The following is a 17627-nucleotide window of genomic DNA, read 5'->3' as shown; positions in this document are numbered from 1 at the left end:
CAATATGTGACCTGTTTATCCCTGGACATATCTATATCTAGCACATTCTCCACTCAGGCTAAAATCCTGTCCCATGCCCAGGACAGAACCCTAGTAGGGGTTGAGTCCATGATGAAAGAGGCTCCCCCAGTTGCCAGAGGGCCAGGGAGACCTAGGAAATGGACCCTGAAGAACATCCCTCTCCTGATTATCACTAGGAAGCCGTTCAGGAGCCCTAGAAGCATCCTCCACTTCCCAGCCAATCTGAGTTTCGCTTGGCAACACTAAACACCCGTGTCGTCCTATCTTCTTTTCTTTCACATCCCTTGGATCCTCCAAGCCCCAGCCTTTCTTGGCCTCCTGCCCACAGTAAAGGTGGCTGACAGAGCCGACAGGTCTGTACCTTATAGACATCATGGGAGCCGATGATGGCATCAAAGAGGGTGTAAAGGTCATTCAGAAGGTCAACCACCTCAATGGGCTCACTCATGGCTGAGATGGTGGTGAAGCCCACAATGTCACTGAAGTACAAGGTCACCTCTTCAAAATACTCTGGTTCCACTGGAGCGCCAGTCTTCAGGGCCTCCGCTACTGAACTGAAGGGGTGACAAGCAGAAATGTCAGCCAGTCTCTCCTTTGGAGCATCAGAAAGCACTTAAGGGTGCCTGTAATTGCAATTAACAATATGTTTAAAAAACAGCTTCCCCCAATTTCTCTCCAAGCTTAGCAATTCTCACTGCTGACAGAACATATTAATCCCAGCAAAGCAAGGAAGGGGCAGCAAGAAAAATCCTTGCTTCATGGCTCAGAAGGGAGCTCAGAAAAGGGGAGCCTTAAAAAAAGATGGGAAACTTTGAGAAACAGAGAAAGAGCGGTTGGAGAAAATAAATGAGGACAAAAAAACGCCACGCCCCCCCCCGAAATAAAGGAGGAGATGAAAGAATAGCTAGGGTGTAAGAGAACAGATTGAAGGAGAGAGACTCCAAACAGGTTGTTGCACTGAGCTGAGACAGGAAACGGACTGAGCCTCAACAGGAAGAGAGCAGAAATGTCTTCTGTAGAAGTTTCGGGCATTTCCTGTACCTGACCTGCAACACAACCCACTTGGAGACCTCTTACATGCACAGGTGAACAGGCAATTCCCTCATTTCTAGGAATGTCAGGCCATCAGGACACGCTCTGGTTGCCCCACTTAAGCTCCGCACATAATTTCCACAGACTCACGGGGGCAACATCTGCGTCAACAACTTGTCTGTCTTTTGCTTCTCAACCTCCAGCTCTTCCGTTCGCTCCCGGATCAAGTCCTCCAAGTTGCTGGAGTACTGCTCCAACATCCGTAGCATGGAGTCGATGATGTTTGTCTTCCGACCTTTGTTGATGCTCTTGAACTGCAGGAGAGGGACGGAAGGGGCATTAGGAAGCGATCTCCTACCCTCTGGGATCCTGGCAAATAGCTACTCGGGAGGCCCACTCACCTGGTCAAAAATCTGGTTGATGTTTGGCCTTTTCTCAGGCTGCTCACTCCAGCACTGCTTCATCAGCTGAATGCACTCCATCGGGGCTTGGTCTACCGAAACAGAGGGCCGGCAGAGTGGGGGCGGCTTTTCTACTTTCTTGATGATCTCTGTCGGACAAGGAAAACAATTCGCTTCTGTCCTGGGCAGGCCAACTCCTCTCCACTCTGCAATCACTGCATAAACTACCTGCTTCACACAGCACTCTGTGTTTCAGCAACCAAACCCTACAACAGGGCCTGTCCTCTGCATGTAATCAACCAGCCACCCTGCACCCTTTCTTAACTCCCGCCATGTTTCTGCTCCACTTGACTCGGGGCCCTGCGCGTTAACTCACCTACCCACCACAGCAACCCTGCTCAACTCTCCAAACCAAACCAATGTGATAGCCATCCTCAAATATCTTAAGAGCTGCCCCATGGAATATGGAGCAAGTTTGCTTTCTCCTGCCCTGGAGGGTAGGACTCAATGGCTTCAAGTTACAAGAAAGGAGATTCCGACTAAACATTAGGAAGAACTTTCTGACAGTAAGAGCGGTTCAACAGTGGAATGGACTCTTCTTCCTTGGAGGTTTTTAAGCAGAGGTTGGATGGCATCTGTCATGGATGCTTTAGTTGAGATCCCTGCATTGCAGGGAGTTTAGCTCTATGGTTCTAACTTTTCCATATTTGTCATCCAGCATGACCAACTCCAGAGTGACCCTCCAATTCACACCAGACAAAGTTTGCCATGGAAAAGCAATGTGGTAATGCCATGTTAAATGCCATAGTTAAAGCTATGATTTTCCCAGGAGTGATGTATGGAAGTGAGAGCTGGACCATAAAGAAGACTGATTGCCGAAGAATGGATGCTTCTGAATTCTGGTGCTGGAGGAGACTCTGGAGAGTCCCATGGACTGCAAGAAGATCAAACCTCTCCATTCTTAAGGAAATCAGCCCTGAGTGCTCACTGGAAAGACAAATCCTGAAGCTGAGGCTCCAAGACTTTGGCCACCTCATGAGAAGTGAAGACTCCCTGGAAAAGCCCCTGGTGTTGGGAAAGATTGAGAGCACTAGGAGAAGGGGACGACAGAGGACGAGATGGTGGGACAGTGTTGTCGAAGCTACTAACATGAGTTTGACCAGACTGTGGGAGGCAGTGGAAGACAGGAGTGCCTCGCGAGCTCTGGTCTGTGGGGCCACGAAGAGTCGGACACGACTAAACAACTAAACAACAACAACAATGCCATGTTACATGGGATGGGCCCGTTGTTCAGGAGCAGAGCCTCTGCTTGGCATGTAGAAAGGCCAGGCTCAAAAATAGTCATACAGACAAGGAAAGTTTGGGGATGGGATCTGGCCTGTCACCACCAATCCCTGTCACCACCAATCCCTGCCCTTTATATACCTTCAGGGGTCATGTCCAGCATGCAATAGGGGGCAGCACGGCATATGACTTCCTGCATAATTATGGAGATACTGAAGACATCTCCCCGGAAAGAGCCTTTCCGCTCCTGGGATGGGTCTCGCAGTAGCTCAGGCGCCGTCCATAACCGGTCTAGAAGGGGGCATGGGAAACAAAAATCAAGCACTTTGAGGCGTCCCCTCCTCCATCATACCCAGCCTTCTCTGCCTCTCATTCCCTGCATCTGCAGGCATTCTCTATAGCTCCATCGGTCTGTTCCCTTTATTATGGATTCCCTCTCCAAATCTAACAAGGGGAGCAAAACCTGCAGCCTCCTCCAAGGCCAGCGGTGGAGACTTCCTCGCTCCTCTCTTGTTCAGCCACTGGCTGCTTGAAACACAGCGGATGTGTGTACCTGAGTTATGCAGCCCCTTGCTAAAAACCTGCTCCCAAAGTCCCTGTTAAAATTGCTGGGAATAAAGAGTGCAACTTGAAATGTTTGGGCACTGTTTCTCTACAGACACCTAAGATTCAGCCTCCTTTCATAACTTAGAAAATGCAGAGGTGGACGCAATCTTTGCTGCTATCTATATTTCTGGTTGACAGGCCGGCAAAATCCCAGAGTGCTCTTTGCCGCTGATCTCTAATCCAGTGTTTCCCAACCTTGTGCCTCCAGCTGTTTTTGGACTACAATTCCCATCATCCCTTGCCACTGGTCTTGCTAGTCAGGGATGATGGGAGTTGTAGTTCAAAAACAGCTGGAGGCACAAGGTTGGGAATGATTCCGTGGAAAAACTGCGCCAGCCAGTAGAGCAATGTATGTCACTGCTTTTAAAAAGCATTTCATAGCAAGGAGCAGCAACGACACCTTCCCTGCTTAGCAAAGCTCTCTGCAACATACCCCAGACTTTGCGTGTCTCCCTTCCCTGTCCCAGGTCCCAACTTCCCCTGCTAACCCTCTGGGCTCGGTGTCTCTCGTGGGATCTTCTGGGCCTCCAACAGCTCGTTGTAGCCATGGTCGGTGACCTTGAGGACAAAGCGGCCATCCACCACACAGTTCCGAGACTTCAGCCGCCCATGTGGGAAGTCATGATGGTGAAGGTATTTCATCCCCTGGAGAGCAGAGGGAAGAAAGGGGTGAAGTGTCTGCTCACAGCTCTGCTCTATTGCTTGGATCTCCTCCCAAGAACAGCAGCACCCATTTCTCTCTTTCCTCCCTCCTACTGCCAGGACATATTTGAAGCCAGCCTTTGCCAACCTGCTGCCCTCCAGATGTTTTGGACTGAAATCCCTACAGCTTGTCCACATTTCTGTTTGCCATGCCTAAAAAACATGGGTCCAGTATACCTGAAGGAGCGTCTCCACCCCCATCATTCTGCCCGGACACTGAGGTCCAGCTCCGAGGGCCTTCTGGCAGTTCCCTCCCTGCGAGAAGCCAAGTTACAGGGAACCAGGCAGAGGGCCTTCTCGGTGGTGGCGCCCGCCCTGTGGAACACCCTCCCACCAGATGTCAAAGAGAAAAACAACTACCAGACTTTTAGAAGACATCTGAAGGTAGCCCTGTTTAGGGAAGCTTTTAATGTTTAATAGACTATTGTATTTTAATATTCTGTTGAAAGCCGCCCAGAGTGGCTGGGGAAACCCAGTCAGATGGGTGGGGTATAAATAATATATTATTATTATTATTATTATTATCCAAGCAATTTCCCACTTGCCCCATGCTTTCTAGGCACAGGTCTGAGCAGATTTGCCTTTGTCCTGCTATCCCCTAGAAAACCTGTGCTATCCCCACGGAAAACCCTATTGCCATTTGTTCCAATTCAGCGATAAATGGTATGTTTTCCCAGGGGAAAGGGGTAGGAAAAAGTAGATGAGCTGCTAGGCTTTCTGAGGCTGATGGGAGCTGTAAAACAACTGGAGTACACCTGGTTGTGAAGACTGGTTCTAAGCCAATCCAGATGTTTTTGACAAATAGACCAGGAGGTTTGGGCAGCAGTGTCCAGCCTGCTGAACTGCATAAGTTGGAAAACCCACAAAATTATTCCTATTACACTGCCCACCCACCCACCCACCCACCTGTGGTGGACTCTCCAGTATGATTCTGCCAACAAGTTTCCCTTGTTCTATAGAACACCTCTGACTTCTCTGTCAGGCAAGCAAGACCCCTGGATACTGCAAAATCCAGATGGATTGGGGAAGAGACACAAGTCAGCAGTCGAGTATCTGTTTGGCTTGTATAAGGTCCCAGGTTCAGTTACTGGATGGGAATGTCACTGCCTGCTAACCCTGCTTGTGGACTTTCCCAGAGGCAACTGACTTGCCACAGCAAGAAGGAAGATGCTGGACAAAAAGGAACTGTGGTCTGATCCAGCAGGACTCTGCGGTTCAGTGGCGGAGCTTCATGCTCCGGCACCGGGGGGGGCGGAAAGCAGGCGGGGGGAGGGCTGGCGCGCATCCTGGAGGCAAGGCGCGCCGCCTGCATGGGCAGGGCACCCAGCGGGGGCGGGGGGACAGCCGTGATGGTACCCTGCCGGGATCGCGCTGCCGGGGGCAGTGTGCTCCCCCCGCACTCCTCTTCCTCCGCCAGTACTGTGGTTTCTGTTATGTATTCAGTGGTCTGTGTTTGCCTGAGCTTCAGTCTGGACTAAGGATTCTGAGCTCCTGTGTTCTGATTCAATACACGACATCCAGTCACGGAACATTTCAGGATTTTGGCTTCTGCCATTGGCTCTTGAACTCTGAGTCGTGATTCGCAGCGTGGAAGTTTAGACAGCCAATCACATTGGGAGCGGGAGTGGCCCAGGCCTTCAGAAATGTATATAAGCAGTTGCTTTGCCCGTTTCCCAATTATGTGGTTCTTGCTGTTATCACTGTGCCTTGCCTTGTGGGAACCCACCTACACTTCAGTTTCCTTTCCTGTTCCCATCAGAGATGTCCTGCTCCTCTTCCTAGGATGGGTAAATCCCCTTCGTGCCAAGTTCCCAGCCTGGCATTACCTACCCACTCAGATCCCCAAAACCAGATCGCTAGATCCCTCTCCCCCAAGCACCTTAATAAGGTCTAGCAGCAAGGACGACTTGAACATCCAGTCCAGCTTCATGTCCTCGTTATTGATTAGATCCTCAAGGCTGCCACGTGTGCAGTGCTCTGAGACCACGGCAAAGATCCCACAGTCATGGAAGAAGCCCAGGAAAAGGTTCACATTTTCGTGTCGCAGGTCCCGGAGCTGAAGGTGAGGGGAAGTAACAAGAACGGAGGGATGAGAGGAGGGAGCCCCCGGAGGATAGGGGCTGTTGGAGGACCGTCCAGTAGAAGGCGCTGTGCATAGTCCTAGTGGTCAGGTTGGGAATTGCACTCACCCACTGAAGCAGCAGGGACCCCCAATGGCCACAGAGGGTAGCGCAAGAGCACTAACCTTTAAGAATGCTGTTTTGGTGGCAGGTTTGATTTCAGTGTGCTTTTCGCCTGGGAATTTCTTCAGCCACACCCAGTCACCCTGGGAAGGAAAACAAGGGAGGGCATGAATGTTCACCCTCTTAAGATAATCCATCTGAAAGAAGGAAGACACAAACCCTCCCCACAGCCTGAAAGGCTCACAGAAGGAAGGGGAAAGAGGTAAATATATATGCATTTAAGCAAGAGGAGTGGAGAGTGAAGCAAGGAATGAACAGAACACAACCCCAGAGAGACCAGGAAAGGCAAATTGGCCCAGCCAAGCTAACAGGGACCTCTTAACCCCCAAGAGAAAGAAAACAGCAGGGCAAAGGGGTCTTGCAAAGTAACAGCAAAGCAGTTACCTTATACTCTCAAATTCTTCACAGACTGAGACTACCAGGGTACAACCTCCCTTCCACAAGATCATCTTCAAGCACCTTTCTCAAAGTGCCCCACATCAAATGAGGTTCAGTAGGTGAGTATGGTAGAATGGTAGACAAGACATTTTGGGTGGTATGGAATGCCCTCCCTGGAGAGGTTCACCTGGCACCTATCCTATTATTTCCCCATGCCTTTTAAGGTGCAATCCTGTACTAGCCCCGTGTCATTGACTACAATGACTACATTGCCATGGCAGAGCATATGGTGTAATTCCAATACCCAATGTCAGCACAACACTGCCAGGATATACCGTGTTTTTCGCTCTATAAGATTCACCCAACCATAAGAGCCACCTAGTTTTAGAGGAGAACAAGGAAAAAAAGTTCTCTCCCTCTCTACTCAGCGCCTCTCCAGCAAAGCGGGAGGAGAAATGGAAGGGGCTCCGTTTCTCCTCTCGCTTCGCTGAAGGGGCACTGCGCTGAGAGGGAAAGCTGCACAGCGGCTCTCCAGCGAAGCGAAGCCAGGAGAGCAAGAGGGATCAATCTCTCTTATTCTCCTGGCTTCAGCGAAAGCTGCGCAGCCTGCATTCACGCCATAAGACGCACACACACTTCCCCTTACTTTTTAGGAGGGGGAAAGTGCGCCTTATGGAGCAAAAAATACGACAATCCCCACACAGGGAGACCATAACTCAGATGGCAGAGAGTGTAGCATGGGGCTTCATGCACATCTTATGCATGCTTAGTGCTCACAGGAGGAAACTCTGGTGCAGGGGGCTATAAGGAAAGAGGCACTTTGTGCAAAAAGTGGGGTGGGGGGACTTTGCAAGAAGCTTGCATCCCAAGAACACGTGTGATCTGAAGCATGTTGCTAAAACTTCTCCTAGAACCCTCGGGAAGACCAGGACAGGTGAGCCAAGGAAAGTTTGGGAAGTGGAAGACGCTTGCTGCAATGCAGCTTTTGCCAACCTGGTGCCCTTCAGATGTTTTGGACTACAACCCTAATTCAAAAAAGGGTTGTTGAGGCAAGGCTTAAACCTCTGGAACAAGCCATGCCTGGTTATTCTTCAGCAAGACTTGTCCTTCAGCATCAGACTTCCCTAAACTGGTGCCTGGTGGGGCTTGTTATCCAAAACAAATGGATGGCGCCAGCTTGTGGGTGGCCGGTACCATGTGCAACTGCTGAAACTGTCTCCTCCCATCCCCTCATTCCTTTGTCTTACCTGAACTACATGGCTTCAACAGTCTTCCTTCCCTGCCCACCTGCGGAAATAGCAGGTGGGCAGGATGCCCCTGCACGCTCTCTTTTGGCAAGAGCCAGGGATGCCAACCATTGCCACTGCTGGCCAACCACTTATGCTCCCTTCCTGCCTCACAGGAACCACACCCCAGATGCATGGAGCAGGACAAACAGGGGGAAGGAGTACGACCCCGATCACTGCAGCCTCCCCCTTAATGGCACAGTGGAGAGGAAGGCAGAGGCATGAATGGAGGCAGGGCTGCATTCACACGTGGCCCCACTCCCTCTTCTCTCTTTGACTGCATATACATTAAAATGCAGCTACGTCGTTCTTTTCCTCAATTCAGACTGAAGCTAGTTTGCAGGGAAATCTCAGTATTTCATAAGAAATGACAGAATATACCGTATGTTTTGCTCTACAAGACTCACTTTTTCCCTCCTAAAAAGTAAGGGGAAATGTGTGTGCATCTTATGGAGCGAATGCAGGCTGCGCCGCTATCCCAGAAGCCAGAACAGCAAGAGGGATTGATGCTTTCACTGCGCAGCGATCCCTCTTGCTGTTCTAGCTTCTGAGATTCAGAATATTTCTTTTCTTGTTTTCCTCCTCCAAAAACTAGGTGCGTCTTGTGGTCTTATAGAGCGAAAAATACAGTATATGGATCGCAGCTAACGTTTTGTGTCCACCACTTCCCAAATCAGTGCTGGGAGCGCACAGGATGCAATCTTACACTCCCTTCACAAGGCAAAGATACAGGATCCATCCTACTCCCTGTTCTGTGGAGGCCAGGAGGGAGTCCCACAGTGAATAAGTCTGTGCACATGCTCCCATTTATTCTGCATCCACAGCAATTCCACTGCTGGTTTGGGAAGCCGTGCAAACAGGAAATCCACACCTATCCTCAAAATTTGGTGGGTCAGGATCTGCTAGACCTGTCTTTTATTTGCATAAATGTATTTGGCTTGATTTCCTTTATGTTTTAATTTATTGTGTTTACTGCAATTGGTTTAAGTCCTGCTACTGTGTTTGTAAATATCTTTAAGTCATTTGTATGAGCAAATCAACTAAATAATAATAATAGTAATATCCTGCCATTTCTTATGAAATACTGCATTTTTATACATTTTACCTTAAACCAGCTTTGCTCTGAACTGCAGAAAGATAGATAGATAGATGATAGATATATAGATATATATGTGGCCTAGCCACATTTTAAGCAGGTAATATGCACACAGTCCAACTTGTCTAATCTGTGAACTATATCACATGAGACACTTGACCTCCCAACCTGTGAATTTAGCACAAGGCAATCATCGCACCACCTTTTCCCATCTCCCAGGTCTACCCCATGGAACAAAAAAGGGAGGATTTAAAAAGAAATTTTGTTAATCAGCAGTGCTTCTAAGGTCGCTATGGCATATGTTTAGTACTAATCAAAATACCTTGCTACTACCTTGCCCTGCCCCTCCTCAGGATAGAAGTTTGCCAAGCCAGCATGCATTGTGTGATCCTGCTAATACATTTGGTTTCCCACAGCCAGATTCTCAGGTCACAGAGGCAGAAATGGGAGCTGGAAGCCATTTGGATTCGCCACACTCAATGGTAATCCCCCTCTAAAGTCTTCCAGTAGTCAATTAAACAATATTACTTTCCCCACCTTCTAAAAATCTTACAACAAAATAATTCAGGAATGGGATTAATAATTATTCCCCATAACCAACTTCTTTTATTTAAAAAAAATATGTAGCATTTCTTGTGATTTTCAGTAGTAAAGTCTTTCCTTCCTTCTATTTCTAAGCAAACCTCCACAATAACCATTCCGAGGACACCAGAAAGGTCTTCTAGGTAAACCAGCAAAATAACACTGAGTTGGTGCACTAACAGATGTGCACCTCTCTAGGAACCAATTTTGCTACAAGGTAATTTGCAAAACGAGGCAGGGAAATTTGCAGAAAAAGGAGGGGGCAAGGGAAGGCTTTTGAAGCACTCATGGGATTAGGATGTAGCCAGCCATCCTGCAAAGCCGGAAACAAACAAAAGCTTGTTTAGGCCCCTGTGTGCTACAGAACAGAAGGTGTCTGCTTATTCACACGCCTTACCCGTTCTTGTATGAAGCAAAGACTGGGCGGAGGGGGGGGCAGTCTGGTTTTTACATCAAAACCTCCCTATGGAATTTACCTGCCCAGATTACTGGCAGGGAGGAAAAGACAGGGTGGGGGCAAGTTTGTCTCCTATCACCTGCACACTCCCTTTCGATTACAAATTTCACATCTCTTTTGCACACGCGTATGCACACACACACAAACAGAGAGAGAGAGAGAGAGAGAGAGAGAGAGAGAGAGAGAGAGAGAGAGGAATCCTCTGCACACTAGGGGAAAATATCTTAGGTACTGTATGATTTCTATGTTCAGAAGCTGTCGCCAGTAATTTAAATTAAGCAATATATTCCATCCTTGAAAATATTCGTAAGAATTGGGGCGGCAACATTTAAGTTGCATTTACTAATCTTAGATGAAACTGTTTAATCAAGTGAAAAGGCAGCTATGATTAAATTAGGCAACACTTTCTTTTTGATAGGTTGAACATTTCAATATGAAAATATAAATTTAAGAAGTGCAGATGGCGGAGGAGGTATCTTCCCTACCACACACAACTTTCACTTTGCACCTGGAGGGAATTCCTCTTCTAATAGCATGCCTGTTGAGACCAGTATATGTAAGATGAAGGATAGCAGACTATTCAATTAAGTTGTAGTGTACTGATTAAATCTGCACACATTTGCAAGTGTCTGCAGATTTAATCAGTCGGGTACAACTTATTTGATTAGTGAGCTAAGATTGCTTTAAAGGGTGTGACAGCACTGTTAAGAATGGAATCATCTATGCTGGTCATAGGTTGTAGGTTTGGGCCTGTATTCCACAGCCAATGCCGGCCCACCCATGAGGGGGTGAAGTGACCCCTTCAGGCAGCAGAGTCCACAGGGGCAACAGATACCGATGTGGATCTCATACCCTCCAACATTTCTCCAGTGGAAATAAGGACATCCTATTTCATAATAATGCCAATAATTTTATTACTTGTACCCCACCCATCTGCTTGGGTTTCCCCAGCTACTCTGGACGGCTTCCAACATATATAAAAAATCACACGTTAAAACAACTTCCATATAGAGGGCTGCCTTCAGATGTTTTCCAAAGGTTGTATAATTACTTATCTCCTCGGCTCGAAGGTTGTATAACTCTACGCCCTCCAACATTTCTCTGATGATAACAGGGACATCCTAAGGAAAAGCGGGTCTTTCCAGGATCAAATCAGAAACTGGGACGACTTCTGTAAATCTAGGACTGTCCCTGGAAAACAGGGACACTTGAAGGGTCTAGCCCCTTGTTACTGATGTGAATCTTCACCAACCCCTTCTTCCTTGGGAGGGAGGGGGCACCATTTTGGGGTTCACATCAGGTGCCAAGATGTCTTGGCCCCGTCCACAGCAGAGAAAGATGCTACATGGAGTTGGACTGAAGAGGTTACCTGGTCAGAGGAAGCATGTGAGAGATCTGCATTGGCTCCCAGTACGTTTCCGAGCACAATTCAAAGTGTTGGTGTTGACCTTTAAAGCCCTAAACGGCCTCGGCCCAGTATACCTGAAGGAGCGTCTCCACCCCCATCATTCAGCCTGGACACTGAGATCCAGTGCCGAGGGCCTTCTGGCGGTTCCCTCATTGCGAGAAGTGAGGCTACAGGGAACCAGACAGAGGGCCTTCTCGGTAGTGGCGCCCACCCTGTGGAACGCCCTCCCTTCAGATGTGAAGGAAATGCCACAGGTATGAAATTCACGGCATGTAATGCCCTAAGAGAAACTTTAATGAAAATGATTTATAGGTGGTACATGACACCAGTCAAGCTTGCAAAAATTTACCATTTGCCCGAAAATAAATGTTGGAAATGTAATGAGACTGAAGGTACATTCTTTCACCTTTGGTGGACATGCCCAAAGATTAAGACATTCTGGGAGATGATTTATAACGAAATGAAAAAGGTATTCAAATATACCTTCCTGAAGAAACCAGAGGCCTTTCTCCTGGGCATGGTCTGCCAATTGGTGTCAAAGAAGGATAGAACTTTCTTTATGTATGCAACAACAGCAGCAAGAATACTTATTGCAAAGTACTGGAAGACACAAGATTTACCCACCCGGGAAGAATGGCAGATGAAGTTGATGAACTATATGGAACTGGCGGAAATGACTGGCAGAATCCGAGACCAGGGAGAAGAGTCGGTGGAAGAAGATTGGAAAAAGTTTAAAGACTATTTACAGAAATATTGTAAAATTAATGAATGTTAGAAAAATGTGGGAATGAAGTTACAGTGGTGCCCCGCAAGACGGAAAACCCGCTAGACGAAAGGGTTTTCCGTTTTGGAGGCGCTTCGCAAAACGAATTTCCCTATGGGCTTGCTTCGCAAGACGAAAATGTCTTGCGAGTTCCTGTGGGGTTTTTTCCCTCCCCCCCTTTTCCTAAGCCGCTAAGCCACTTATCAGCTGATCCGCTGATAAGCCGCTTAACAGCTGATCGCTAAAAGCCGCTAAACCGCTAATAGTGCTAATCCGCTAAGCTGTCAATGGGCTTGCTTCGCAAGACGAAAAAACCGCTATACGAAGAGCCTCACGGAACGGATTAATTTCGTCTTGCGAGGCACCACTGTATATGGCTTTAGTAGAAATGTTATAAGGAATTAAGTATAAATAGATTATTAGAGTATTAAAAGAAAAAATAAGGTTAGAATATGTTAAGATAATTATAGGATAGAAAACAGAGGAAGATGGAAAGGAATTGCTGAAACAATTAACAGAAGTGGAATACAAAAAGGGAGGTGTGAGGAGGTCATTGAAATAAGCGAATGAAGGATAGGATGATGAAATTGTATGATGTGTTGTAAATTGTTTTTATTTTGTTGTGTTAGTTTAATATGTTAGTGTTGTGTGGTGTTTTTGTATTGTATTGTATTGTATTGTCTATTTTGTTTTGTAATGTCTGTAATGTTTAAATTGTTGGAAAAGTAATAAATATTATTAAAAATAAAAAAAACAGATGTGAAGGAAATAAGCAGCTATCCTATCTTTAAAAGACATCTGAAGACAGCCCTGTTCAGGGAAGTTTTTAATATTTAATGCTGTACTGTTTTTAACACTTGATTGGGAGCCGCCCAGAGTATTTTTATTTTTATTTGTAGTTGTGCTTAAGCCCCATACAACAACTCATTTGTAAATTAAGCACTTCACCTATAATTTCTCTCTCTCTCTCTCTCTCTCTCTCACACACACACACACACACAATATTTTTTCCAGCAAACCACCAATCTGAACCTGTTTTCTACCTCCCATTTCAATCCTTGCCAATACCTTCTCCCCAGAGGAGGAAGGGTGGCCTGCAAGTAGGGAGTGGGGTGGGGAATGAAGTAACAAGTGCCATAGCCAACTTTTTTCCTCCTCTCATTTTTGAGAGGAGGGAAAAAACCCCTAACACAACAGAATGCATGAGAGCTAAAAAGGTCAAGTGAGGGGAGGGTGTAAAAACCAAACTGAAAGGCAGAGCAGACTGGCAAAAAGGCACAACTTAAAAGGGCCTTTTGCCAAACGGGACTTACCTGGACCGCGGCTATTACGCCTTGGCTGTTAAACAAAAGGAGGAGCAAGGGGACTTGGCTGGTGAATTTTGGCTTGTCCTCGCCCTAAGGATAGCAGGAAGCAGGCGGTCAAAAATAAATGATGCTGGTGGTGGGTGGAAGGGGTGGGGGGGCAGAAAGAGAGGGCAAAACCCAGAATGACAGGTGTATGAACTGGGGTAGGGTGCTCCCTCAACTCTCTCTCTGGGCCTGATCAATGGGAGTTCATAATTACGAGGGTGCCTCTGAGCATGTGCTAAGTACATTTCCAGGACAACCTGCCCCACCCTCCAACAAGCAATGCTGGAGATGGGAGCAATGGGCTTCTCAGACAGACATGCTGCGGATTCAAACCCCTCTTCAGGGATTAAACACTGAACTCTCTCAGCAAACTGTAGGATGGGAACCAGGTGAGTAGAGCTGTGGGGCCGGGGAAGGCAGCAGTGAGCTGGAGAAGATGGGGGCACTTACAGTGTCGAGCACACAGTGACAGTGCCCTGGCTAGGCTCACAAGGATCATTAAAGATGCCTTGGGGTTTTGCACAAAAACACACTTTTGTCAGAGCAGACTTAAGGATCCTTGTGTGGGGCAGTGCTACCACCCCAGAGAGATTGTGGGGAGAGGGGAGGCATAGCCTCTCAGCTGTGTTCACTTAAGCCACATTCACACCAGGTATTTAAAGCACCACAGTACCACTTGAAAGAGTCGTGGCTTCCCCCAAAGAATTCTGGGAGTTGTAGTTTGTTAACCATTCCCAGAATGGTTTAGCGATCAGCCCCTCTTCTTGGGGAACTCTGGGAATGGTAACTCTGTGGGAGGAAAAGCATTCTCCGGACAACTCTCAGCACCTCCCACAATTCTTTGCGGTGGGGGAACCACGACTGCTTAAAGTGGTATCCTAGTGCTTTAATTCATATGCTGTGAACATGACCTTTACAGGAATTAGCATGGACTTGGGGCAGAGCACCACAGACCCCAGGGCTGGATTATGGCCAACAGGGAAACAACTGCTTCTAGAGAAGGGCCTGTCGCCACGGCTTCCTGGTTTCCTAGCAACAGCCTCCCTGCCATGACCATAGGGGTCGCAACCCTAGCCTCTGTAACATCCCAATCATGAGCCCAATAAATGTGGTTGAGTACTGAGGCGGGAAGGAGAGGGTGCCCAGCCACACATCACTTCCTGACCAATACGGTGCAGGAAAAGGTGATGAATTGGGGGACGGGGGAGCAAGCAAGGTCTCCAGGGAGCAGGGAGCAGTGTTGGCAAGCAGAGCCACGCTGAGATCAGTGGCGGGAGCTGCAGGAATCAGCGAGGTCACCCTTCACAGAGGGATGGGCCTGGGCATGCTCCCTGAACAGGTAAGCCCCTCCAGCCCCCTACTGCTGAGCCAGTGGCAGCCAACTGCCCCTCACCAGTCACTGAATGTGGGGTTGCTGTGCTTTGCTCACTTTCTTTTTACAGGGCATCCACACTATGCCGCAGCTGAGGAGTGGAGCATCTGCTTTGCATGGGCAAAGGCCCAGGTTCTAGCTGCAATGGCATCGTTCTCACTATAGCCAGCTTCCTATGGCGTCCTGGGTTTTGCCCATAGTTCTCCTGTGTCTTCCTGTGACCTCAGGAAGGCCTCCTTTTTTTTCTTTCAAAAAGAGGCATTCATGCTTTTCACACTACTTTTCTGACTTAATAAAGAAAGGTGGGGTTTTGTCATGGGCATTAATCAGGCAACTGAACCTACCATACCTCAGCCTTTTGCAACGGGCAACATTGTTAAATCCTTGTTTGTTTTTGAACTCTATCTTTTAATTAGTGTCAAAATGCTTTTCTAGCTATGTTTTCCTTAAAATATAAATACCAGTACTGTGCTACAACCCCCCATGATGCTATATTAAAAATATTTTTTTAAAAAAAATGTATTTCATTTTGACAAATATCAGCACAGCGTAAAACTTCTCATAAGAAGTAATGCAGTTGAGAGCAACAGTCATTTACATTTTCAAAGCACACCACATTCCATGTCAGCTGTAATTATTCAATAATTTAATTTTAAAATTATAGCCAGAAAAGCCCTTCAGAACTAATTAAAAGAGCAATTTTTTTTGGGGGGGGGGACAGATGGAGGTTATAAAATGTCCCCCACCACAAGGGTCATACTGAGTGTGTTCTGAGCTTCAAATGACACGCCTACCGTGTGGACAGGGCATAATGGGATGTACACAAAGAAAAGGCACAATATTCCAGGTGGTGGAGGAAAGTCAGTTGCAATTCCGCTTGTAGCGTACAACGGAAGAGCAATGATGGGATTGTGGCAGGAGTCACCAATCAGGAAGCAGCCTCAGCCTCTCAAAATGGCACCCGTCGTGACAGGAAGTGGGCGATGGCTGGAAAATGCAAAATGGCAAGGACCCTGGGAGGATATATTTCAAAACAAAACACCGTTATATAAAGGTGAAGGGAGATTCAGCAGTGCCAATGAAAAAGGATGTGTGTGGAATAGAACTGTTTAGAATGAGTGGAAAGGAAATGGCTTGGCATCACCATCAAAACCCGCCACCTGATTTTAGTGCATTCTTTCCAGCCTCCACCCATCCGCAATGATGATATCAGTGCTGGCACTGCCCCAGGAAAGGCTGCTGGCAAGAACACCATCTGCGCCTCCCGAGGAAACGGCTTTGCACCAGAGGCTTCTCCTGGCCCACCCACTAGTAACTGGGAAAGAGGGAGGGTGCAGGACTGTGAAGGAGGGGACATGCTTTTACCTCAACCACAGCCATGTTGCTGTTTTCTGCATTTGCCGCCACACTCTTGAGGCTTTTCATGTCCGACATACTCTTTCGACTGTCGTCCATTTTCTGGGGGGGGGATGAAGAGGGAAGAAGAACCATGAACTGAGGAACAGCTTTCTTATTCTTAACTTGGACCTTTATCATACAGTAACGGCCCTTGGCCAATACCGCAACCCTCTAACATGGCATCTGCGTTCTCAAACAGTTCTGGCCCAACCATCATACCCATCCAACGTCTGAAGGCGAGAATCTGCTCCTACATAACCAAAGACAGCCGCCCTTTCCATCCACTGTCCTTTATTTCAGTTGCATGAAGCAACCGTCGTAGAAACATTGAGTATTACTATTACTCGCATTGCTCGTTTGGATCCCTCTCTGACTTAGCAGTGCTCCATCTTGCCAGCCTCTCCTTAGTCTCCTCAATGGTCCCTCGCACAGAGACAAACCCCTCACCTTCTTGCTGTTCTGGGTATGGATGAAGGTCAAGTCGTCCATGGTGAGGACAATCTTGTCGGGCCCCTTCATTAGCTGGGCATGCTGAAACTGCCGCCTGTGGGAATCAACGACACGAGCAGAGCAGAAATAAAAAATGGTCGTTTGTAAAGATAAAGCACGCAGCACGGGGAGGTCCCGAAATCCGAAATGTCAGCTGTCCAGCAGACCTAGTCACCAGGGGTGTTTGCGTAACTCACCTGAGATGAAAAGCAAGGGCAGCTCCACCCACCATCAAGCAGATAGCCAGGAGGAATATGAGAAGGATAAAACCAGCATTCACCCCTGAAGGAGAAGGAGAAGAGTGTCACCACTGGCGACCACTTCCAGGAACCAGGCTTGAGAGGCTATTTCCAGCTCCATCAACATCTCCTCCATAAGGGGAGTTCCATGCAAAATATCTCCACCCACCCATTGTAGCATTACAAATCCTGACAGAGATGCCTTTTGCCTTCTCCCCAGACTTTCCTTGTCTTCTCTTCCCTGCATGACTTTACCATAAGACACCCAAGCCTATAAAATCAACAGCTCCTTTCCCCCCTTCCTAAAGCGCCATTGTGGGCGCTGTGATCTCACCCCCCAAAAAAGCACGTCCTTAGGGACTGCGATCTCACACGGGTCATGTGATTCACGCAGGAGTGTGGCGCCGAAAGACGTGCGTCCCAGTTGGAGGGTCTGCGAGTGGAGTATATGAGGTGGGCTGGCTAGCTGGCAGGACACATAGCTAGCGTATATGAGGTTGGTTGATCGATCAACTGGA

At 47.7% G+C, this 17627-nt stretch overlaps 1 protein-coding gene across 4 annotated transcripts in view; it reads right to left on the bottom strand.

Annotated features, from left to right (window-relative positions):
* The window catches only part of GUCY2D (guanylate cyclase 2D, retinal), a 50035-nt gene that overhangs the window by 9023 nt on the left and 23385 nt on the right, over positions 1–17627 (bottom strand). For 3 of the 4 annotated variants that reach the window (XM_083706566.1, XM_083706568.1, XM_083706567.1), the window contains exons 5-15: positions 17068–17152; positions 16829–16925; positions 16349–16441; positions 13573–13656; positions 6292–6372; positions 5926–6102; positions 3833–3989; positions 2880–3029; positions 1455–1603; positions 1204–1367; positions 383–575 (exon numbers count right to left, since the gene is read on the bottom strand). In XM_083706566.1, coding sequence (XP_083562692.1) covers positions 383–575; positions 1204–1367; positions 1455–1603; positions 2880–3029; positions 3833–3989; positions 5926–6102; positions 6292–6372; positions 13573–13656; positions 16349–16441; positions 16829–16925; positions 17068–17152 — 1430 coding nt within the window. The remainder of the gene's footprint in view (positions 1–382; positions 576–1203; positions 1368–1454; positions 1604–2879; positions 3030–3832; positions 3990–5925; positions 6103–6291; positions 6373–13572; positions 13657–16348; positions 16442–16828; positions 16926–17067; positions 17153–17627) is intronic. The other variant, XM_083706569.1, reaches the window with a different exon arrangement.

The sequence above is a fragment of the Podarcis gaigeae genome (assembly GCF_964106915.1).
Source record: "Podarcis gaigeae genome assembly, chromosome: 13".
NCBI lineage: Eukaryota > Metazoa > Chordata > Lepidosauria > Squamata > Lacertidae > Podarcis > Podarcis gaigeae.
The sequence above is the reverse complement of the archived record's forward strand: the minus strand, read 5'-3'. Positions and strand labels throughout refer to the sequence as shown.